The following is a 24074-nucleotide window of genomic DNA, read 5'->3' on the forward strand; positions in this document are numbered from 1 at the left end:
GAGCCACCCAGGTACCCCTGTTTTTTTTCAAAGAGGGTGTACAAAACCCGTGAAACCCCCGTCAGCTCTGTGGGCCAGTTACCTGTCCCCCCACGGTGTCAAATTGCCGGTGTCCATAGCGGCTCCGAGCTCTGTGAGCTCCGCAGAGTGTCACCACTGGGGGGAGCTGGGTGACGGGGACAGATTTTATTTCAACATAAAAGGTTTAAGAAGAAATCATTGTTTACCAGAGCTGGAAGGACCTGAGGGGCCACACTGGGGGATCGCAGCTCAGACTCACAGCCAGTCCTCAGTTAAACCGGGCTCTCACCTCCTCCTCGTCCACACCCACCGCCCCTCCCCTGCACCCCTGCCCTCGGTTCTCACCCCCTGGCACAAAGCTCACATCCCCCTCCCCCGCCTCCTGCCAAACCGCGGACAACCAGGGACCAGGGACAGGACCGCGAGGGCGGGGCTGTTCCCGGTGGTGCTTCAGGGTTTCGACCGTGCTGGTCCCTTGGCCCTGCGTTGTCTTTCGTCCCCTCGTCACATTTCAAAGTCCTCAAAAAGAGATCAGAAGGAGTTGTGAGGCCACCGTGCCTGGAAAGGCCCCAGGTTCAGACATCATTTTATCTTGTTCCCTGGGAATTGCTGCCGTCACCCGCCCAAGGGCAGCCGCCACATGTTACTTCTCACAGAAATCAATTGACAGAACTGTCCAATGGAAGACGAGCGCCCACTGAGCAGCGCGCTTGTGATCGAGCCGTTTCAAGGAGAGCGCTACCCAGAGATGCCGACGTTAACATTTATTTTCGGTTTGTGCCTTTCACTCTCGACGGCTTTTTACTTCCACGCAGGGGAACGAGAGGAGAAGTGCATAATAGAAGACATTCCCAGTGACACCCTGCTGACAGGTGGGTAGCTCCACTCAGCGTGTCGCCTTACGGGACCGTGCTGGTTTCTTGGTGCGTGAGCTGTCTGGCGGGGAGTAGCACGCTGTGTGGTTTCCTCTCGAGAGAGTGTATCGAGGTTGGCGAACCTGACCCGAAAGCAGCCTTGGGAGTGAACTGCATAATCCATAGACCGGGAAACAAAGACATAGCACCACAGAATCCGAGCCTGATTGGTCTTTCCGGTCGTCGGGTTTCGTGAAGGAAAAGAATTTCTGGTGCCATTAATCATGCTAATCGTGGCCGAATTCTCAAAGGTAAGTGATGTCTCCGGCTTGGTGCAGCGAAATAGCATGAAACAGCACACGTTAATGTGTCTCTGAGCCTCGGCCCCGGAGGCTCACGGTGTCCCGCGGGGAGTGGTGCTGGAGGGGGGGCAGGGGTTCGCAGATCTGAGACGCTTTCCAAGCAAAGCGTCCATAAAGCCGGCCATGGGCACGGAGATTTCTGCACGTTCCCCACACCGCCTCCAAGCTCGTCTCCGTTCAGCTGAGCTGCCCTGGCCTGCTGAGAAAGAAACAGGTGCCCAGGGCCGCAGAATCGCATGGTAAATACAGTACCTCCAACGTTCAGGTAAGATTGGCATCAGGTTCCCTGATTTTCACGCCGAAAGGGAGAACACAGCAGAATCTCCGTAAGTGCAGATCACGATTCCCGTCTCACGCTGAATAGTGTCAAATGCTCCTCTCCACTCACCCCCTGATGGGGGAGCCCCCGCTGCTGTGGCAACTCCGAGGAGTGGCGTTTGGGACCGTGTGGCGTGAGCAGGGCCGCCCAGATCCAAGGCCGTGTGCCCTTGGCCAAGCTACGGAAGCTGTCTGCTCCCTTTGCCAAAGGGGATAAAAATAATCATGACACCTGTTTCTTCCTGTGATGGCGACTGAATTAATATTTGTAGCGCTCTTAGAATGCAGCCAGGCACACAGAACATACGGTGCTTGCTCACGCCCCCGACCCCGGCTCGTCTCCCAGGGGACACGTGACTCGGGTGCCGAGCTCCGTGGCCGGCGGCCATTTTCCTAGTAATCTGTGAATTTCAACCTGCATTTGAAGGGGGCAGAGGAGGAGTAAGAGGGACGGGAGCAGCCCGCCCACCCTCCCTGCTACCTTGCGGCCCACCAGCTGGATGGGCGTGTCCCGGGCACACCCGTGGCGGGAGCCTGAGAATCACCTGACCCGCCGGAGGGGTCTGAGGCGGGAAGGCGAATGCAGCCAGAGGGTGGTGTATACGTGGAGGTCTCGTGCCGGCCCCCGGAGGCCTGAGTCAGGAGCCTCTTTGGCTCCCCGTCCAAACTGTCCTGCTCTGGTCCTTTCCAATTCTGACTGCCCCTCGCCCTGCCTCCCCAAGCCTCCATCTGTGTTCTGCCTCCTCTGTGGTCTTCCTAGCCATCGCCCCCGTGCAGTTATTTAGGGCCAGAGCTCAGCCACCTACAGTCTCCTTTAACTACAGGGAAATTGTGGAAATGCGTCAGGACACATGTTTTTAAATATTTTTAAAAAGAGGATATGGCCTTGAGGAGCCTGGCTGGCTCAGTTGGTGGAGTGTGCAAATCTTGATCTTGGGGTCGTGAGTTCATGCCCCATGTGGGGGGTGTAGATTACTTAAATAAATTAAAAAATTAAAAAAAATTTTAAATGCCACCAATTATAAAACACCATTATTAAAAAAGAGAGAGGGGCGCCTGGGTGGCTCGTCGGTTAAGCATCAGACTTCGGCTCAGGTCACGATCTCACAGTTTGTGGGTTCGAGCCCCGCGTCGGGCTCTGTGCTGACAGCTCAGAGCCTGGATCCTGCTTTGGATTCTGTGTCTCCCTCTCTCTCTGCCCCTCCCCCATTCACACTCTGTGTCTCGCTCTCAAAAAATAAATAAAACATTAAAAAAGAGAGAGAGAGAATATAGTCCTTAAGTCCCATAATATGCTAATGGACAAAAAAAATAGTTGATTAATCCCCCACCTCAAAAAAGGCAAGAAAGAAAGGATGAGGAACAAGGAACAAACAGGATAAATGGAAAACAATTAGCAATATAGTAGGCGTAAACCCAACTACATTTTACATTACGTTAAGTGCAAACGGACAAAACTCTCCACCTAAAAGACAAAGGTCATCAGGCTGGATTTAAAAACAAAACAAAACAACTATATACTGTTCCCAAATGAAACACTTGAATTTTTTTCTTTCTTTCTTTTTTTTTTTTTAAGTTTATGTATTTATTTTGAGAGCGAGAGAGAGAGCCAGCATGAAAAGGGCAGAGAGAGAGGGAGAGAGAGAGAATCCCAAGCAGGCTCCACACTGTCAGGGCAAGCCCGATACGGGGCTCTAACTCACAAACTGTGAGATCGTGACCTAAGCTGAAATCAAGAGTCAGACGCTCAACCGACTGAGCCACGCAGGCTCCCCCAAAAGGAAATACTTTAAGTATAAGGAGAGCTTGAAAGTAAAAGAATGGAAAAAGACATACATGTAAGTATGAACCAAAAGAAAGTGCAAAGTAGACTTTAAGAAACCAGGTATTACTGGAATCAAAGAGACATACAAATCAACAATATTGGGTTTGATAACAGAAAGATATTTTGCAGGTTTCCTACCTGACTGTTCTGAGTTTCTTCTAAAAGAATTTTGAGCATGATGAGCCATAGGTTAAGTCTCTATTCTTGTTATTGTTTTTCCTTTATTTAAAAAAAAATTTTCCTTTAACTATGATTGTATCTGTAATCATCAGCCCATTACTCTGATGTGCCAAATAATGTAATAGCATATCCCAAAATACAATTCCTAAACATTTCATTAAAAATTCCTTTTTATGGGGAGCGCCTGGGTGGCTCAGTCGGTTGAGCATCTGACTTCTGCCCAGGTCACGATCCTGTGCTTCATGGGTTCGAGCCCCGCATTGGGCTCTATGCTGACAGCTCAGAGCCTGGAGCCTGCTTCGGATTCTGTGTCTCCCTCTCTCTCTGCCCCTCCCCCACTCTGCCTCTCTGTCTCCCCAAAATAGATAAACATTAAAAAAAATTCTTTTAATTCCTTTTTATGGGGCACCTGGGTGGCTCAGTCAGTTAAGCATATGACTCTTGATTTTGGCTCAGGTCAGGATCTCGGTTTGTGAGATCGAGCGCTGCATCGGGCTCATGCTGTCAGTGCAGAGCCTGCTTGGGTCTCTCCCTCTCTCTCTCTGCCCCTCTTCCCTGCTCGTGCGTGCGCTCTCTCTCTCTCTCAAAATAAAGAAATAAACTTCCAAAAATCCCTTTTATGAGGAAATTTCATTGCACCCTCTGTGCTTTCTTGTTCATTGTGTGTTGCAGCCCCTATATGTACAGCCAGGACCTTGGCTCAGGTCACCTGCTTACAGCGTGAATCCCTTCCTGACCGCTGTGGGCCGGGTTCCCTGAGTTCTGGGTGCCTGTGCTGCCTGAGCCAGAAAACGACTCTGTTTCCACTGCCTGCCTCACTGAACTGCTACCTAGTCTCCAGTGTCCACGAAGTGAGTCCCTGACGCTCACTCAGGGCGTCCATGGTTGTGAGTGCACGTGCCAAACGCTGCTTGGTTAAGAGGTGCCAACCCAGAATGTGCTTATATTTCATTTTTAGGCGACCATTAAAATGAAAACAAACATGTTAAGGCTTTCCAGGGTCTGTGGGGCTCTGAGGCCACGTCTGAGATCCCCGGTCCAGGAGAGCACACACCAGTGACGTCTCCTTCTGTCTTCACCTCTGAGGTACAATGGAATCCAACGAAACACACCCATCTAGAAAGTCTGAGAGAGATGACCTCGGGGCCGGTCATCCAAATCCACCGGAAGGAGTGTTTTTGCTTGTCGGGACTACAAATAAATAGCCTGCGGTGGGTCTGAGGAATCGACCTTCCCCGGGTGGAGGCAGCTCGGGGCGCCTCGTAAGGCAGAGCCCGGCCTCTGGTGTCAAAGAGGTATGCTTTGCAACCACCTTCGTTGCCCAATAGCTTGGTGCCTTGGAGCTCTGTGTCCTTATCTGTAAACCAGAGCTCACACCTGGCGTGGCCCGCGACCAGACGCAGGTGTTCACCAGTGTTAGCCCCCACCCTTCCGGGCTCTGGCTCCGACCTTATCAACTTGGCCTCCGGGGCTCTGTCCTAAACTGCCAGAACGGGTGCGGCCCTGACTGGCTCAACATCCCCCCGCCCGGCCCCCGCCCCCGAAAGGAAGGACACTGCCTGAGAAGCAGCGGAGAGGGAGGGAGCTCTGGCAGAGGCAGGGGCTGGGGAGGGGGGGAAGCTGTGTGTTACCACTGCTGACCTGATGAGTTTTACTTGCTGGTCCTTGGAGACATTTTTCAAACAAGGCTGTTAGTCCCTCGTGAAAAGCAGGCCCTGAGAGAGAGAGAGATGCACCTTGGAGCACAGTGATCATAGTGTGGGAGACCGTTCTTTTTTCTTTTCTTTTTTTTAAGAGAGACAGGGATGGGCTGAGAGAGGGAGAGAGAAAATCTGAAGCAGGCTCCAGGCTCCACCCCGTCAGCACAGAGCGTGACATGGGGCTCGAATCCACAAACCGTGAGATCATGACCTGGGCTGAAATTAAGAGTCAGACACTCAACCGACAGGCCAGCCAGGCGCCCCAGAGACTGTTCCCTTAAAAGAAAACAATTAGAATTCAGAACCAATAGAAATTTTGCTCCTGGTCGCTCCCTTTCAAAAGGTCCCTAGATGGGGCATCTGGCTGGCTGAGGTCCTGGTCTCATAGTTTGTGAGATGGAGCCCCCCTGCGGGCTTGCACTGACCGTGCAGGGCCTGCTTGCGATTCTCCTCTCTCTCTGCCCCTCCCCTGCTTGGGCACACTCGTATTCTCTCTCTAAAAAAAAGGTCCCTGGATAGGATTCAGTTTGCCCAAATACCCAGGGTTTTTGCATTTTCTTCGGGGCGTTAGAGATGGGACACAGGACAAGCGACCAAGTTCCGCGAGTGCTTTTGTTCGCCCTCCCCTGGGGCAGCTGCGTTTGCGTCTGCATCTTCGTGGAGGCCACGCCCACCGCAGGGCTGGGTCAGGTCAGGTCCCCCCCCCCCCCCCCCCCGAAGCTGACCCGAGCCAGGAGAGGGGGGTGAGGGGGCCGGAGCGGCCCCAACATGTGGTCCACGTGCGCCTGCGAGTCATGGCAGCTGTCCCCCCTCCCCCCACCGGCAAGGACCCAGGCTTCTGGCCCCAGATGTCACTAATGCCACCTGACACGGTGCCGCAAGCTCTTTGCGAGCCCGCCGCCGGTTTGGGAGAAACGTCTGTGCTTCCAATCACTTCTCCGTAGTGAAAACACGCCGATTCCCGAGGATAAACGTGGAGGAGGAGGTGTCCACCACCTGGCAAACCGACGTGGACGACGGGCTCACGTTAGCGGGACAGAGAAACGGGCGAGAGCCCAGCAGACACCTCGTGACAGGGGAGACCCAAAGAGCCGGCAAGTGGCGGACAGGCGCTCGCCCTGCTCGTCGGTGGGAAACACAGAGCAAAGCCCAGCGAGATGCCACCACCCCCAGCAAGCGGCCGAGTGTTCACGTGTCCGGCAGGCGCAGAGCCTCACACACGGGGCACGAGCTTCGCCACCGCCGAGGCCACGGGACGCTCCCCACAGGGCTGCACACCTGTGTCCACGTGCCGCCAAACTTACGCGGCGCCGCTCGTAAGGGCCCCAAGCCGGACCCTGCTCACGTGCCCGCCGACAGACAGGTGCCACGTGGCCGCTTCGCCGGCAGCAACGCCGGACGGTCCGTCCTGCCCATGACGGCGCAGACGGACCCGCTGACGCGTGTGGACACCAGAGCGCGTCCACAGCCCGTGCGTCTGTACAAGTCAGAATGCGGTCGCCCTTAAGAGTTAGGTAGTGAGCGGGGGCGTTTGGGAAGCCGACGGTTTCTGACCAGGGTGATGCAGGTGTGAGCTGCCCGCTGACGGTGTGCGTGTCACGAGGACCTCCGTCGGCCGCACCCACCTCACCGCGCTCCCCCTACATGGAGTCTGCATGCGGCTGACCGGTGTGTAGGGAAACAAAGAGTCCTCGGGGAACCCGGAACGTTCTGGAAGACATCGCTCCATGTTCAGAGCTACTCCTGAGGGCGCTGGCTCTCTGTGCCAGGTTGCACCAGGGGTCGACCAGACGACCGGGTCGCTGACCACCGCGCTACAGGGCCTCCTGTGCCTCCATTCTTCCGCTCATGCTCAGCACTGACAAACAACACTGGGCCTTTCTTCAGCTCTCTGTGTAGACTTCACTTTAGGTAACAGCAGAATAGTTAGGTCTACCGGAAGACGGTCACATAACTGGGTGGGAAAATCAGGTCACAGGTAGTATCTACAGGTTGCCTTCACTTCTTACAAAATATGCAACACACATTTACAGGAGAGAGACCAGAAGGGCAATACTGATCACCAAAACCTTCTCGAGGGGACTTTTGCTTTTTAAACTTCCTACAGTGAATGCACCTGACTAGTCTCGTACCAATCCAATGGCCCTTGGTCGCAGCCGAAGAAGACTCACAGTCTGGGGTGGAAGGCACAGACACATCAGGGGTCACAGGGCGGGGCCGAGTGCCTGGACAGGGTGTGCACGGGTCCCCGGGGGACTGGAGAGCTGCGTGTACACGACCCGGGAAGGGACTCTGCCTGCCGGGCACCCGGCGGCTCCCAACCAGGGCTCCCTGGAGGGAACACCCTGGAAGGGCGCCTAGGAAGCGAGGTCGGCCGGGAGCTCTGTGTGAACCACACCTGAGCTTTAACACGCACGCACATGCACACGCACGCACACACGCCACACTTGCCGTGCACACATGTGCACACACACCACACGCACGCACACAGAGACCAAGGCCGCGGAGTGAGTGGTGTGGTTTGAAGCGGGGGGCCAAGGCCCTCGATTTGGAACTCAAGCTGAGTTTTCATCCTGGCTTGGCCTGTTATCATCTGGATGGTTTCAGATGAGCCATTCGCCTCTTCAGCCTCAGGCTCCACACCTGTGCAAGTGGGTGTCATTACCAACACTGCAGGGTCGGAGGGTTCAGCGGGAGGCGAGAGAAGTCAGTGCCCACGAAGCCCAATAACAACGGCAGAAATAAGTCATCGAGTGCTTACACAGCGCTCACGCGGCCTAAATTCTGCACCGAGCAACTTGCAAATGCCAACTCATTTAACTCCTCACCCCCTTCGGGATACACCTGTTATTATGCGGTTTCACTCAAGGGTAGACTGAGGCATAGAGCGGGGCAGTGCCCTGCCCGTGTCCCAGCTCCTAGCCAGGACTCCCCGCCGCTCAATCGACGTGCGGTGAGAAGCGTGACCGGGCAGCCTGTCCCCGTCCACACTTGTGCCTTTGTCCCATGTTCCATCCCGCGGTGGTGACCTCCCTCCACCTCCGCCGGCCCCTGAACAATGCTTCTCCACTGCCATCTGGTGGCTTCCCAGGGGCATGACACCTCCCGCCTGCCCTCCTCCCACCTTGGGGGCCTCAGATCGAGGTGAAGCGGACGGAAACCACTCCCACTCATTCGGACAACTCAGGCCAGGATCACTGGTGTCGGGACGCTGAGCCCCACTGGTACTCATTCGTTCAAAATCTTCATTGAACGTGTCACAGAACCTCATGGAGCCTCTACCATAGAGCCGAACACTGCTCTCGGCTAATGGCCGGGCCCAAGAGGCCCACGCAAGACGAACACAGCATGTTCACCGAGTTCTAGCACCTTACAGAACGTACGCCTGACCGCTAGACCAGTTGGCAGGCTGACCGGAATGGCCCAGTGTGGGCAAGGGTAGGAATGGCGACACGAGCAAACTCCCAGAGAAAGTGGGGGGGGGGGGGAGGGGCTTGGCTAAGCGGGGACACCCCAACCGCTCCGAGACACCGGCAGCAAGGGTGAGTTCCGGAGGGGTTAAGACACTTGGTGGTGGCCAGACAGAGACGCTGACTATTCCCATCGGAGAGGCCGGGGTGGGCGTGCCGGAAGTGGGCCGGGAGGAAGACGAGGCTCATCTCACAGAATGGGAAGCTCGTGAAACAGATTTCCAGGTGGTCTCACATTTGGAAAGTGATCCGTCTGCCTGGCCGTGTGCTCGCCACCACCCCCCCCCCCCCCCCCCCCCCCCGAACACTCAGCTGCTTCCGCAGAGGTGCCTGTCTGATCGGGCTCTGGGCTTTCTTGCTCCAGTACTTGAGGAGAAGGGCCTACTGTGCCCTTGCCGGGGGGGCGTGCACTGGGTGTCCGGCGGGTCCTGGCGGCTGGCGGTCCTTCCAGCTTCCACCTCCTTGCAGGTTTCTCTCCATTACTGACCAGCGTGGTCCAACTCCAGCCTGTGTGGCCTCCTTTCGGTTGTTTTCCTTCGTGGGCTCTCACACTCTGCTTATGCCTTGAGGGTGACGTCTTCTTAGTGACTTGACCCCTTCTCATTATGTAATGTCCCTCTTTGCCCGTGGTAATTTTCATTGCTCTGAAGTCCACTTTACTGGATACTTACAGAGCCACCCACGCTTTTTTATTAACATCAGAATGATTTACCCTTTTTATCCGTTTACCTTTAACCTACATACAGCGTTATATCAAAGTGATTTCCTCATACGCTGCGTACTAGTTGGGTCATTAAAGAAAACCTATTCTGCCAATCTTGGTCTAATCTGTTTTGACCATCTATCTCTAACGTAATTATTACATGCAATGTATACTGTCTGGATTCCGATCTGCTATTTTACTGTTTTCTGTTTGCTCCCTTTGCTTTTTGTTCCTGTTTTCCATTTCCTACCTTTCTGCGGGTCACTTCAGTGTTTTAGAATAACCCGTTTTTGCTTTATCTATAGTATTTTTCACTATACCTCTTTGTATAGTTTTAGTAGTGTTTGCTCTAGGGATTGCAGTGCACATACTTAACTTATCACAGTCCATGAGGATCGATATTTTGCATTTTTTCAAGAGGAACGTACAAACCTTATGACCATGGAAGTGCCTTTGCCCTCCCCACCCTTTATAATATAGTTGTCTTAAATGTAACCTCTACATACTTTGAGAATCACATCAGACAATATTATGTATACTGTTTGCTTTCAACTGTCAAACAATTTTAAAAATAGAGAATGCTCTGTCATCATTTCCCTAGTTACTCTGTCATTCTCTCTTCCCTCCTGGTGTTCCAAATTTCCTTATTATTCTCTTTCTGTTTGAAGAACTTCCTTTAGCGAAGTTTTTTTTTTTTAACTTTTTAATGTATATTTATTTTGAGAGAGAGAAAGAGACAGAGGGCAAACAGAGGAAAGGCAGAGAGAGAGGGAGACCCAGAATCTGAAGCAGGCTCCAGGCTCTGAGCTGTCAGCACAGAGCCCGATGCGGGGCTCAAACCCACGAACTGTGAGATCATGACTTGAGCCGAAGTCGGACGCTTAACCAACTGAACCACCCAGGCGCCCCTAGAAATTATTTTAAGGCAGGTTTTCTGGTGAAAAATTCTCTTAGTTTTCCTTGACCTAAGAATATTTCGCCTTCATTCTGAAGGGTATTTCCGCTGGATATAGAGTGTGGTTTGACAATTGTTTTCTTTCAACACTTGAAAATGTGCTACTTCCTTCCGGCCTCCATGTTTCTGATGCGAAGTATACTGTCATTCAAACTGTTGTTCCGTTATCAGTCATGCATGGTTTCTATTTTCCATATATATTTTTGTCTTGTGAAAATGAGTAAAAGGAAGCCTCGTTTAGAATGGAGTCGGGTGGCCCCAGGGGAGCTCTCAGCCCTACCACTCCGGGTCAATTGCAGACCCAACAGGAACTGATGCACCTTGCGGGGGGGGGCGGGGGGGGGGGGTTCCACTGTAGCTACTACTTGCCCAGCCCATCAGGAGGAAGGAAGGTTTCCTCCTCCCCCAGCAACAGTTCCAGCCAATGAGAGACTCCACAGCCCAACCAATGAGAGACAATTACAGCCCAGCCAATGAGAGACTGCCAGGGGTCAGCCAATGAAAAGCACTACACTTCCAGCTCCCATCTTCCTCCAATGGACTTTCTGTTTACAACAGCCCTCCTACCCCCTTTCCTCTGTAAGAGAGCGTCCTCTGCTTTGTTCTCTCACTGTGCCTTTTGCCGCGTTAATTCTATTATGTGACCCGCGGAACCTCATAGGCAGATGAAGAGATCCGTCTGTGCATCTCGCGCCTCCCTGCAGCCCTCAGACAGGGTGGGCATCTCCCCAGGACCCCACCCCAGCCCTCGCGTGAAGCATCCAGTGGGGAGGGGTGCAGCTTCCTTCACGGTACTCATCTGGGGCAGGGCAGGTGTACCCAAAGGGGCTCCATCCTGCAGGCCCTTCCAGATCCTCTGGCTAAAGAAACCAGGTTTTTCTTGAGCAAGCTTTCTCTTTCCCCTCTCTCTCTTTCCCTCCCTTTGAGTTTGGTCTGCAGTTGCAGATTGCTGTAGCACCCAGGCCAGGGCAGGTCAGCTGGAGGACACTCACTGCTGAGTTGCGCTTTGAGTCTTGAGGCTCTCAACCAATCACCTTTTTCCTACCTTTCGGAGTCTTCTGATTGTTGTTTTACACATTTTGCCCAACGTTTTTGGTTGTCATTAGCAGAAGGAATAGGGTGGAATGGGCTTACTCCATCTTTTGTAGAATCATCAGTGATCCTTAACAACTTTTTTTTAATGTTTATTTATTTTCGAGAGAGAGAGAAAGAGAGACAAAGCATGATCAGGGAGGGGCAGAGAGAGAGGGAGACAGATTCCGGAGCAGGCTCCAGGCTCTGAGCTGTCCGCACAGAGCCTGATGCAGGGCTCGAACCCATGGACCATGAGATCATGACCTGAGCTGAAGTCAGCTGCTTAACTGACTGAGCCACCCAGGCGTCCCCATCAATGATACTTTTAAAAAGATCTCCTGGAGGTGGGCCCTTGAATCAGCATACAATGTGCATTTGATACAGTTTTTTAAATGTCTGGAGGGACAAAGGACCAGTACAGTGAAAAGGTGCCTAGGACCAAGTGCAGGCAGGGCTTGAGACTTTGCTGTGGATCTTCCCATGCCAGGAGGTGGTCTCTTCCGGTGTTCCCCCCAGAGTGCCCCACTTTGCAGGGGCTGCTCCCTACAGTCGACGTTCCCGTCAGGCGACGTTCCCGCTGGGGACCTGTGCCCTCGCCATCCAGGGAGGCCATGTGGCCCTGCGCCTGTAGTTCTGGGCTTTGGAATCACAGTACCTTGACTCTAATTCTGCCTCTACAACTCACTAGCTATACGACTTTCTGTCTTGGAGATTCAGTTTCCAACTTGTAGACTAGGGGACAGTATGCAGAATCCACCACTCACACCTGATCCAAGTCACCCCGATTCCCTGCTTCCACTCTGGATCCTTCAGTCTTTTCTCCACATGACAAATATTTTAATTTTTTTTTAATGTTTATTTTTGAGAGAGACAGAGAGAGACTGAGTGTGAGCAGGGGAGGGGCAGAGAGAGAGGCAGGCACAGAGTCTGAAGCAGGCTCCAGGCTCCGAGCTGTCAGCACCAGCCTGACGTGGGACTCGAACCCACGAATCGGGAGATCATGACCTGAGCCGAAGTCGGATGCTTAACCGACTGAGCCACCCAGGCGCCCCCCCGCGACAAATAGTTTAAAGTGAAAGCCACTTGATTTCACTCCTCCAAATAACTACTTCCCCGATCCCAACAACGGATGTGCAGGCTCTCTGTGATCCTGCCCCTGCCGTACTCTCAACCTCATCTCCTAGTGTTCTCTGCCTGCTGTCCTCACCCCAGCAGCCCTGCTGTTCCTTGGTACCCCAGGCATGCTCCCACCCCAGGACCTCTGCATACACTCCTGCAAGGAACAGTCTTTCCCCCAGATGGAGGCAGCATCGTGTGGCAGTAGGGGAGAGACACTGCATGGCCTGGGTTTCAGTCCTGACTCTGCCACTTGCTAGGTGTGTGGCCTTAGCAAATTACTTTTTCTGTTTTGGTTTCATCATATGTAAACTTGTCATAAAAATAGTATCGCCTGTTGTCATGAAAATTCAGACTACATGTGTAAATTCTCTAGAATGCTTGGCAAATACTTAGAACTGAATGTGATGTAGAGACAGAAACATGTTTATAAGGATACTCAGTACGAAATTATATACATCGTTTACTCCCCTAGTCCTTTGGTTCTTCACTCAAACTTCAGGGGGCACCCCGACTGCCCCGTCGAATTCTCCAAGTCCCTTATCCCTGTCACCTGCTTTTTCTTACAGCGTCCTTGTATATTGTATACTTATTTCCCTGTTGTGTTTCTCTCTGTACGAGAGCTCCGTGGAAACAAAGATAGTGTCTATTTTGTTCACGTCTGTCCTCACTCCCGGAACGGTGCTGTCACTGGGGAAGGGGCTCATTGTATATTTATCAGTTGACTTGGTGAAGGAATAGAAATGCCTCCTCGAAGCACATTTCAAGAATCGATGGGGCGGCACATTAAGCGCTCAGCACAGTGCCTGGCACACACAAGGACTATTAGCTATTTTTCAATGTTTTTCAATAAACGTGAACTCCTTTCATTGGCATTGTACCTGGCAAGGGCTGAAGGGGAAAGGTAAGCCATATGACGCTTTCGTGCCCCAAAGGAGAAAGTGGGAGGCTCTCTCAGGGACGCAGACCCGAGCAGGAGCCTTGACAGCAGGGGAAGGAAGGACTCGACAGGACACGCCTAGGCCTCAGCAAAGGAATTGTGCTGGGTGACAGACACAGCTACTGGAACTCGAGGCAGAACTTTGTCACGGCTCTTTATTTTTTCAACAGCCCTCGCAGCTCTGAGACTTAGGAGGGACTTTGCTTATCCCCTTTTTCCGAGGGAGCTGAGTGCAGAGCGGTGAAGTCACGTGTGAACACGAGCCCACGCCTTCCTCTCTCCTCCGGGGCCTTCCCGCTCGGCCACGGGACCTAATCACCAGGACCTAAGCTCTTTACGCTAACGGTGTTTTCTATTCAGATCAACTGAAAAGAAAATTCATTTATCAGTTAATGTTACGTAAATATTTCTTACCCCTATCTTGTAATGAACATCTCGCGTTTGTGAAACAGGGACTTTCAGGATCCAGCAATGGGACACACGCAGACACGACTTCCTGGAGTCGGCTCCGGGTCTGGGAATGTTTGTGACTGTTACAACCTACAATGATGAGGTAAAGCATTCTTTGGTGTTTTGTCACTAAAAGTTTCCATTTGCGAAAAACTCTTATGCCATGTATCCCCACAAACTTGAAACGCGTCCGCATAGGCACTCATCAACCAGAGTTTACAATTTTTCATGTGTACAGCCCCGAAGAGAGGCGCTGCACAAAGACGTGGCAAGTGCCCGCCTCCGGGGAGCCTGTAGTCTGGCTGAAGAGCAGAGACCTTAACGCAAAACATTTTAAAATAATAGAAATGCTAGGCCTCGTGCGCATCATCTTGAGGTCTGCTGGTCGTGCTGGGAAGATGGGACCCCCAGGGCCGAGGCATCCCTGTGGTTTTGTCAGGACCACAGCCTCACCCACGCAGGAGGGCCACAGAGGCGCCCCCGCCCTCCTCCCTGGCAGGCACTTTCTTTAGTTACGTGGCAGCCTCTGGTCTGTTTGGTCCCCTTGGGGTTAACGGGAGTAGAAAAGGCACCATGGTCGAGTGGGAAGGATGTGAATTTTGGAGTCAGAGCCAAGTTCAAGTAGAGACCGTCAAGCTGAATCTTCAGCGGGTTGACTGCTCCAGTCCTGTCTTGTCGTCTGTGCGTTGGATGTAACGGAGACCTCCAGTCCCCACCACACCAGCTCAAGACACTCTGACTTGCTCGGTCCACGAATTCAAACGCAGTTGCAAGAACTACTTCCCTTTGGACGTGGAGCTGCCCTGGGATGTGCTCGTGGTGGAGCAAAGCCTCACAGAGCAGAACAGGCATTTCCTCTGGGGGGGAGAGGACAGAAAGCTCCTGTTCTCATTACACTGGATGGTTGCCTGGTCCCAGCGCAGGAGATATTTTGACATCCCTGCTCCTGTGGAGACTCCACTCCAGCTGAACTGTTGGCACACTTGACCCTGGCCTGGTACAGCACCTTCTCCTGGTGCGCCCGGCACCGGCCTAATGGTGGTTCTGCCGGGGTCACTTTCCTGACTGCTGTCTGCACAGCTACCTCCCCTCCCTACCCTTATGCTGAGACCCAACTCTTCTTTGTCCTTTTATGAACTATCTGGGAATGTCTCTATGGCTTATTAAGTGCGGAATTGAAATTTTAGTTGAGCTAAAAACTGTCACAGAAATCCCAATTACTGTTTCTAAGACAGAGAAGATTCATTCTTCAAAAGCATAGTTGCCCAAAACAATACCCCCTTCTAAATTTTTCAAATTGTATTTATTTTGAGAGAGACAGTGTGAGTGGGGAGGGGCAGAGAGAGGGAGAGAGAGAATCCCAAGCAGGCTCCACACTGTCAGCACAGAGCCCAACTTGGGGCTTGAACCCACGAACCACAAGGTCATGACCTGAGCAGAAACTGAGAGTCGGTGACTTAACTGACCGAGCCACCCAGGCATCCCCTGAAACAATACGTCCTTCTAGAAGGGATGAAAAATATTTTCATTCATTCTGCATTCAACAAATATTTATCATGGTCCTAATACATACCCCGCCCTCTTCTTGGCCTAAAAGAGACCAAGTTCTCACCCCATAGGCCTGATTTTCAAGAAAACTCTATTCGAAGGAAGAAGAAACAGCCCTAGTTTCAACATTTCTTACAAGATCCCCTTTTAAGGTCCTTATCAGCACCTTCACAAAGCTTCTGACCATTGTTACCTGATCAGTGTGTCTAGGAGCACAGGGCACTCTAAGTTGCCCCCCTTGGTCGTCTCCCCGTTCCTACAGCGTGTGATTGACAGCCCAAGGGAATAACACGACTGGTAGGGCAGGCAGTAACAACATCTGTGTCCCATACAAACACATGCATTTTGTATCCCATTGTCCATTATTTCCCTAACAGTCGGTGATGTTGAGCATCTTTTCATGCGCTTTTTGGACTTTTTTTCTTTTAGCACTTTGAGATTATCAATCCACTGCCTTCTGGTCTCCAAAGTTTCTGATGAGAAGTCTGCTGATAATCTTTTTTTTTTTTTTTTTTTTTTAAGTCTGCTGATAATCTTATTGAAGATCCCTTCAATGACCATTATGCAGATTCCTGATCTTGGGAGGACAAGGTCATTCGGCCACCCTGGCTTCCTTCCACACGCTACGTGCAAGCTGTTCTAGCAACACACGCACAGCTGCCTGCCATGTGGCTGGGCTACAGATGCGGATGAGGGCGCGCACGGGGATGGGATGGGTAGCTACTACTGTGCTAAGAGCTGACACTGACCAAAATTAACCACAGTCCACCACCCAAGGCTTCCCCTGGAAGCTGCAATCTTTCCATAGACTCCATAGTTCCAAAATAGTTACATCAGGCAGATTCCAACAGTGTGATTGTTGTCTAGATGGCAAGACAGACTCCTGGTGCTGCCTACTCCACCATCTTCCCACAATCCTCTTCTGGTTCAAAATATTTTGAAATTTCTTTTAGGATTTCTTCCTTGCCCCATGTGTTAATTTAAAATGTGCTTAATCTCTAAATGCGTGTTTTATTTCTGAATATTTTGGCATCTTCCAACTATCTTTGTTACTGATTTCTACTTTAACTCCATTGTGTTTTGAGGGTAGACTTTGTATGGTTTCTATTACCATTATTATTTATTGAAATGTAGTTGATGATCTCTACTATTTTAAATGGATTCAGGTGTGTTTTGTGGCCCAGAATGTGGGCTGTCTTGGTGAGTGTGGCCTTGAGAATTTGCATATTCTGCAGTTGGTGGATGAAGTCGGCTACAGACATCCGCTAGGTGCCGTTGACTGATGGTGCTGTTGAGTTCAACGATGTCCTTCCTGACCTGCTGCTGGATCTGCCCGCTCCTGACAGAGGGGTGGGTGTCAGAGCCTCCCGACTACGGGCGGGTTCTCCTCTTCCTCCTGCAGTCCTGTCGGTTTTTGTCGTGCGTAGCTGGGCGCTGTGTTGTTAGGTGCTCACCCTTTAAGGGTTGTTTTGTCTTCTTGGATAATTGACCTCTTTGTCATTATGTAAAGCTCTGTTATGTAATTATCCCCGATAGCCTTCCTTGATCTGAAGTCTGCTGTATCCAAATATGAGTACTCCAGCTTTTTTGTAAGGTTAGCTTAAAGTTAGCATATACATCTTTCTCCATCCCTTAACTTTTTTAAAACGTTATTTATTTTGAGAGAGAGAGACAGAGAGAACAAGTGGGGAAGGGGCGGAGAGAGATGGAGAGAGAATCTCAAGCAGGCTCCACACCATCGCCACACAGCCGGATATGGGACTCAAACTCACAAACCAAGAGATCAAGACCTGAGCTGAAACCAAGAGTCGGACACTTAACTGACTGAGCCACCCAGGTGCCCCCTCCATCCTGTAACTTTTAATCTACATGTGTCTTTATATTTAAAGCAGGTTTCTTATACACAACATACAGTTTTGGTTTTGATCCACTCTGACAATCCCTGTCTTTGAATTGGTACATGTAGACCACTGACATTCAAAGTGATTACTGGTATCACTGGATGAACGTCCACCGTGTTTGTTCCCATTTCCTATTCACTGCCCTGTTCTTTGTTCCTATTTTTGTCTCCCACTTTTTCTATCTTTTGTGGGTTTTATTTGAGAGAAAGAGAGAGAGAACACAGGGCAGAAGGACAGAGGGGGAGAGAGAGAATCTCAAGCAGGCTCCTCGCTCAGCATAGAGACCTCCATGGGGCTCTATCCCAGGACCCTGGGATCATGACCTGAGCTGAAATCAAGAGTCAGATGCTCAAGTGACTGAACTACCCAGGAGCTCCAATCTTTCACGACTTTGAGTATTTTATGTGATTCCATTTTGTCTCTTTTCTTAGCATATCAATTATACTTTTTGAGCTTTTTTTTTAAATGGTTGCCCTAGAATTTGCAATATATATTTGCAACCAACACAAGTCCACTTTCAAGTACCACCACACCTCTTCATGGGGGGTGCACATGCCTTAGAGTGATCAAGCATTCCGGATTCCTCCCTCCTGTCCCTTTCCGTCATGCCGTCCTCCATTTCACTTACACGTGAACTATAACCAAATGCATTGTTGTCATTATTTGAACAAACTAGTATCTATTAGATCAGTTAAGGAAAATAAGTTTTTACTTTACCTTAACTTAGCCCTTCTCTGATCTCTTCCTTTATGGAGATCTGAGTTTCTGAACCGTATCATTTTCCTTCTTCTTTGAGAACTTACCAGTTCTTGCAAGGTAGGTCTAGCAATGACAAACTCCCTCAGATTTTCTTTGAGGAAATCTTTATTTCTACTTCACTGTTGAAAGGGAATTGTGCAGGATACAGAATTCTAGGCTGGTGGGTTTCTTCGCTCAATGCGTTAAATATTTCATTCCATGCTTTTCTTGCTTGTGTGGTTTCTGGAGACGTCGGATGTAACTCTTACCTTTGCTCCTTTACAGTGAAGGTGTTTTTCTCCTCTGGCTTCAAGATGTTTTTATCACTGATATCGGCAGTTTTATGATATGCCTGGGTGTAGGGTCTTTCTCTGGTTTGGTTTGTTTGGCATTGATCCTCTTTGGTATTCTCCGAGTTTTCTGGCTCTGTGGCTTGGTGTCCGACACTAACCAGGGGGAAATTCTGTCATTATTGTTTCAGGGATTTCTTCCATTTCCTCCTCTTTCTTCTCCTTCCAGTATGGCCATTACGTGAATGTTACACCTTTAACAATCGTTCCCACAGTGCTGGGATATTACGTTCCATTTTTTTCAGTCTTTTTTTCCTCTTTGCTTTTTCAGTTTTAGAAATTCCCATGGACATATCCTTATGCTGGGAGATTCTTTCCTCAGCCGTGTCCAGTCTAATAAGGCCATCAAAAGCATCCTCACTCTCTGTTACAGCATCTAAAAAGTTTCTTAGAACTTCCGCCTCTCTGCTTACATTGCCCTTTTGTTCTTGGCATGCTGCCTGCTCCCTCCGTGAGAGCCCTTTGCAGATTAACCACAGTTTTTCCAAATGCCTGGCGTCTACTCATTCCAGTATCCCTGAAATGTCTGAGTCTGGTTCAGATGCCTGCTCTGTCTCTTCAAACTATGTTTTTTGCCATCTAGTAGTAGTCCTTGAAATTTGTGGTTGATGAAAACTGGACATCATGTACCAGGTAAAAGGAACCCAGTACTGGTGCCCACGGTTTCTGCTCCGGTAAGTTGCGATTCTTTGTATTTACTGGTCTCTCCAGTGTTGGGGGCAGTGGTTTACCCTGTGACCTCAATTCTCTGACAGATCTAAAAAGAACTGCTTTTCTTTTTGTTCATCTTTTTACTTATTAGGACAGAGTGGCAACTTCCAAGCTCCTTGATGACAGACTAGAAGTCCTATACCTGTTCTTATAAAATGACAAACAATATAGAAATTAGCTAAACAGTAAATCAAATTTGCCCAACAAAAATAACCAACTAACAGGTCGGTGTGTATTCTTCTAAAAATACAGTCTTCTTCTAAGCTTCTGGAAACATACATACATGCGTTTTGCAAATGCTCTTTTTAAGAAACATATTGTCAAATTGGCTTACATACAACACCCAGTGCTCATCCCAACAAGTGCCCTCCTCCGTGCCCATCACACACTTTCCCCCTTCCCCTTCCCTCACCCACCATCAACCCTCAGTTTGTTCTCTGTAGTTAAGAGTCTCTTATGGTTTGCTTCCCTCCCTCTCTGTTTGTAACTATTTTTTCCCCTTCCCTTCCCCCATGGTCTTAAGTTTCTCAGGATCCACATATGAGTGAAAACATATGGTATCTGTCTTTCTCTGACTTATTTCACTGAGCATAATACCCTCCAGTTCCATCCACGTTGCCGCAAATGGCAGGATTCCATTCTTTCTCATTGCCAAGTAGTATTCCATTGTATATATAAACCACATCTTCTTTATCCATTTGTCAGTTTATGTACATTTATGCTCCTTCCATAATTTGGCTATTGTTGAAAGTGCCGCTATAAACATTGGGGTACAAGTGCCCCTCTGCATCAGCACTCCTATATCCTTGGGTAAATTCCTAGCAGTACTATTGCTGGGTCATAGGGTAGTTCTATTTTTAATTTTTTGAGGAACCTCCACACTGTTTTCCAGAGTGGCTGCACCAGTTTGCATTCCTACCAACAGTACAAGAAGGTTCCCATTTCTCCATGTCCTCGCCCGCATCTATAGTCTCCTGATTCGTTCATTTTAGTCACTCTGACCAGTGTGAGGTGGTATCTCAGTGTGGCTTTGACTTGTATTTCCCTGATGATGAGTGACGTTGAGCACTGTTTCATGTGTCTGTTGGCCATCTGGATGTCTTCTCTGGAAAGGTGTCTATTCATGTCTTCTGCCCATTTCTTCACTGGATTATTTGTTTTTCGGGTGTGGAGTTTGGTGAGTTCTTTATGGATTTTGGATACTAGTCCGATATGTCATTTGCAAATATCTTTTCCCATTCCATCGGTTGCCTTTTAGTTTTGGTGATTGTTTCCTTTGCAGTGCAGAAGCTTTTTATCTTCATGAGGTCCCAATAGTTCACTTTTGCTTTTAATTTCCTTGCCTTTGGAGATGTGTCGAGTAAGAAATTGCTGTGGCTGAGGTCAGAGAGGTTTTTTTCCTGCTTTCTGCTCTAGGGTTTTGATGGTTTCCTGTCTCACATTCAGGTCTTTCATCCATTTTGAGTTTATTTCTGTGTACGTTGTAAGAAAGTGGTCAAGTTTCATTCTCCTACATGTTGCTGTCCAGTTCTCCCAGCACCATTTGCTAAAGAGACTTTTCTCCATTGGATACTCTTGCCTGTTTTGTCAAAGATTAGTTGGCCATACATTTGTGGGTCCATTGCTGGGTTCTCATATTCTATTCCGTTGGTCTATGTGTCTTTGTGCCAATACCATACTGTCTTGATGATTACAGCTTACAAATGCTTTTTTAATTAATTTACTGATTTTGACAGAGAAAGAGTGAGATAGAGTGCGAGTCGGGGAGGGGCAGAGAGAGAGGGAGACAGGGAATCTCAGGCAGGCTCCGTGCTGTCAGCACAGAGCCTGATGCGGGGCTTTAACCAACGAACCGTGAGATCATAACCTGAGCCAAAATCAAGAGTTGGACACTTAACTGACTGAGCCACCCAGGGGCCCCTACAAATGATTTTTTAAATAAAAAATAGGATCCTATACAGACTGCTCCACCACAGGATATCATGGACACCTTTAGTACAGGTATGGGTATAGTACTCTCTTTTTTGGCCATGTAATATGCCTTTATTTGGCTTTGTCTGAATTTAATCAATCCCCTACTAAAAAGTATTAAAGTAATTTTAAGAAAGCAAGGTTACCATTGCAAATAACACCACACTGAATATCCTTTTACATATAATTTTTTCCACTTGTTCATTTCCATAGAATAAGTTTCCATAGGTAAAACCACTGAGTTGATGGTTATATACATTTTAAGTTTTAATACATATTGCTGACCTGCTCTACAAAATGGCTGTTCAACTTACATTCCCAAATCAGTGTTTAGAGACAGTATTTCTCAATACTATCCCCGGATACTTTTATTTAAATCTTTGACAATCGGATAGCGAATAAGGGATATCTTACTGTGTGTTTGTGTGTGTTGTTTTTCCCAACAAGGCTAAATAATTTTCACATTCATCAACCACTTCATTTCTTCTTTAGGAATAGCACAATTTTTACTACATGATAGAGGGGAGATTTATTTTTAAGAAGGGAAAGTAGAGAATAATAAACTTAAACTATGGATATCCTCAATCCTAGGTGTTATTGTCCAAGTTATATGGCCCACAAGGAACATTCTATTTTACTTCACATTCACCTGGCGAACACATCATTTGCTTGGAATCTAACTCTACAAGGCTTGTGTCATTTGGAGGGAGTAAGCTGGTGAGTACATGCCTCCCGTGTCCGTGCTGATGAACAGGGCGTCAGTGCTACTCAGGCGTGACGCTGGTATGCAGAACCATCACTCCCGACTGGCTAGAGCCTTATGAAAGTCCTGGGACCACATCTCAGTGCAGCAACCACAGAAGGGGCTGCACCGCTTGGAAGGGGTTCAAAGGAGAGCCACGGTGTTGATTAAAGGGCTTGAAAAACAAGAACTGTGAGGGACGGTTAAAAGAACTGTGATCATTCAGGCCTGAAAACAAGCGAAGGCCGGACGGTAAATTAACAACGCAATTGCAATAAATACAACTCTTACATGTCAGATGGTGACTGGTTATTTTCTAAAGGTGCTGAGTGCAGATGAAGAGAATCTGTATGTTAGCATCAGAAATTAAGCTTCACGTAAAGAAAAATTTCCTGCAAGTCATCAAATTCCCTCGGCACCAAAGGCGTTTGCCTAATGGTAAATCTGACGTTCAGGAGAGTGTGAGTACTCTCTCTGGGTCGTGGGTCACCATCTAATGCGTTAATATCACCAAGAAAGACTACTGAGTACGGCAGGGGATTGAGAGCCAGTGAGAGACTAGAAAGAAGCGGGGCCTGCTCTAGAAGGGGCAGGGGGGTGGGGGGCGGAGGGAGCCAGGAGAGGAGTCGGGGAGACACAGGCAGACGCGGAGGGGAGCTGTTTTAAGCATGTTTCTTCCTTGTCACTGTTTGTACAGCGGATTCACTTAGAGATCCGAGTTGGACAACACGACCTTGATGCAGCCGCTGCTCAAGCGAAGGACAAAGTTAATGAAGTTAGCTTCAAGCTGGAACGTCTAATTGAGCAAATTGAGCAAATAGTCAAAGAACAAAACTATCAAAGGGTCAGTCTGCCCATTCGACTTACTCTCTCTCTTCCTGCCAGGAACGCAGCTCTGGAGACAAAGCCCCCAAACTGCAGAGAGAACAGACTGCCTGCTCCCCGTCTCTCTCCCCGAGCTAGCACGGTGGGGACACTCAGGGTGAAGGGCAAGAGTGAGCTGTCACTACCTTTTCACTGTCTGCTGGACGGTGAGCTCCTCTAGGAAGGGGGACTGCGGCCCATCCGCTCTTGGGGTGGGAGCCGACAGAGCGAATAAATACATGCTCCCCAACACCCCCCACGTACATGGAGAGGCGCGGTGTGCCTGCTCTGCAAATGACAGTTCTGTTCTTGTGACACTGTGTGTTTCCGGGTCCCTGTGCTCAGTGGACTCTGCTCACACGTGGGGCCAGATCTGCCCCCTGCTCACCTTGTGTCGTCTCCAGACACCAGTTTCCTTGCCTGGAAAATAAGAGGAGGACAGGCGTGCTTGACAGAGTGCCCAGCTTAACGTGAAGCAAGGACGCGGATGATGAAAACCTGTCACTTTGCTCAATGCTGGGAAATAAATGTAAAAGATAATGGATCAAATAGCAGACACTCTACATCAAAATACAAAAACATGCTTTATAAGGTTGATTCTTAGTCCTTGTGTTAAGCCAACAACATGCCCCAGCTTAATCAGATACTGCACTCTGGTATGAGATACTAACTGGGAAATATTAAACATCTTCAAAGCATATAGCACCTTCCCCTCAAATTCATACATTAAATACTTTAAGAAACTAAACCTGCCTATTTCTCTTCTACATAGGACCGTGAAGAAAATTTTCGAATGACCAGCGAAGATACAAATAGCAATGTGTTATGGTGGGCTTTTGCACAAACATTAATCTTCATCGCAATTGGAATTTTCCAAATGAAACACCTTAAAGACTTCTTTATAGCTAAGAAACTTGTTTAAGATGTTAACAAAGAAAACTACTTGCTAACTTGCATAATGTTTGGTTAATAAATCAATATGTATTCATAACCGAGTATTGCCTTTATGATTTCAAAGATTATCAGATTGAAATTCATGTTACAGCATTGTAGCAATAAAATATTACTTTAACAATGTAGCTTCTGAGTTTGATAGAGTAAGCACACCACCCAGTTATTTTAACTTGGTACAGATCAGCACTGTCCAACAGAAAGAAAATGTGAGCTACATATGTAAATTTTAAGTCTTCTGGTTCCCACATTAAAAAAAAAATGGGGTTTTTTTGAAAGGTAAAATTAACCCGTGACATATATTTAACCCAAAACATCAAAAATATTACC

The 24074-nt window shown here is 49.1% G+C and overlaps 1 protein-coding gene across 1 annotated transcript; it reads left to right on the forward strand.

The window, feature by feature from the left end:
• Window positions 1-693: 693 nt before the first annotated feature.
• On the forward strand, window positions 694-23788 carry LOC112858965 (transmembrane emp24 domain-containing protein 11). Its single transcript, XM_025922309.2, has 5 exons — window positions 694-893; window positions 13971-14071; window positions 21779-21904; window positions 22627-22773; window positions 23566-23788. The coding sequence occupies exons 1-5, from the start codon at window positions 701-703 to the stop codon at window positions 23713-23715; spliced, it is 717 nt and encodes a 238-aa protein (XP_025778094.1). The 5' UTR covers window positions 694-700; the 3' UTR covers window positions 23716-23788.
• The last annotated feature ends 286 nt before the right edge of the window (window positions 23789-24074 follow it).

Source organism: Puma concolor, chromosome B1 (genome assembly GCF_028749965.1).
Source record: "Puma concolor isolate L17-30 chromosome B1, mPumCon1.1.hap2, whole genome shotgun sequence".
Classification (NCBI taxonomy): domain Eukaryota; kingdom Metazoa; phylum Chordata; class Mammalia; order Carnivora; family Felidae; genus Puma; species Puma concolor.

What these genes read in the sequence shown, in the direction of transcription:
- LOC112858965 (XM_025922309.2), top strand. Translation starts at nt 701, where the DNA reads ATGGAAGACGAGCGCCCACTGAGCAGCGCGCTTGTGATCGAGCCGTTT. An exon ending in CAGTGACACCCTGCTGACAG is followed by an intron (nt 894 to 13,970) that starts GTGGGTAGCTCC and finishes TTTGTGAAACAG; the next exon opens with GGACTTTCAGGATCCAGCAA. An exon ending in CATTTGGAGGGAGTAAGCTG is followed by an intron (nt 21,905 to 22,626) that starts GTGAGTACATGC and finishes CTGTTTGTACAG; the next exon opens with CGGATTCACTTAGAGATCCG.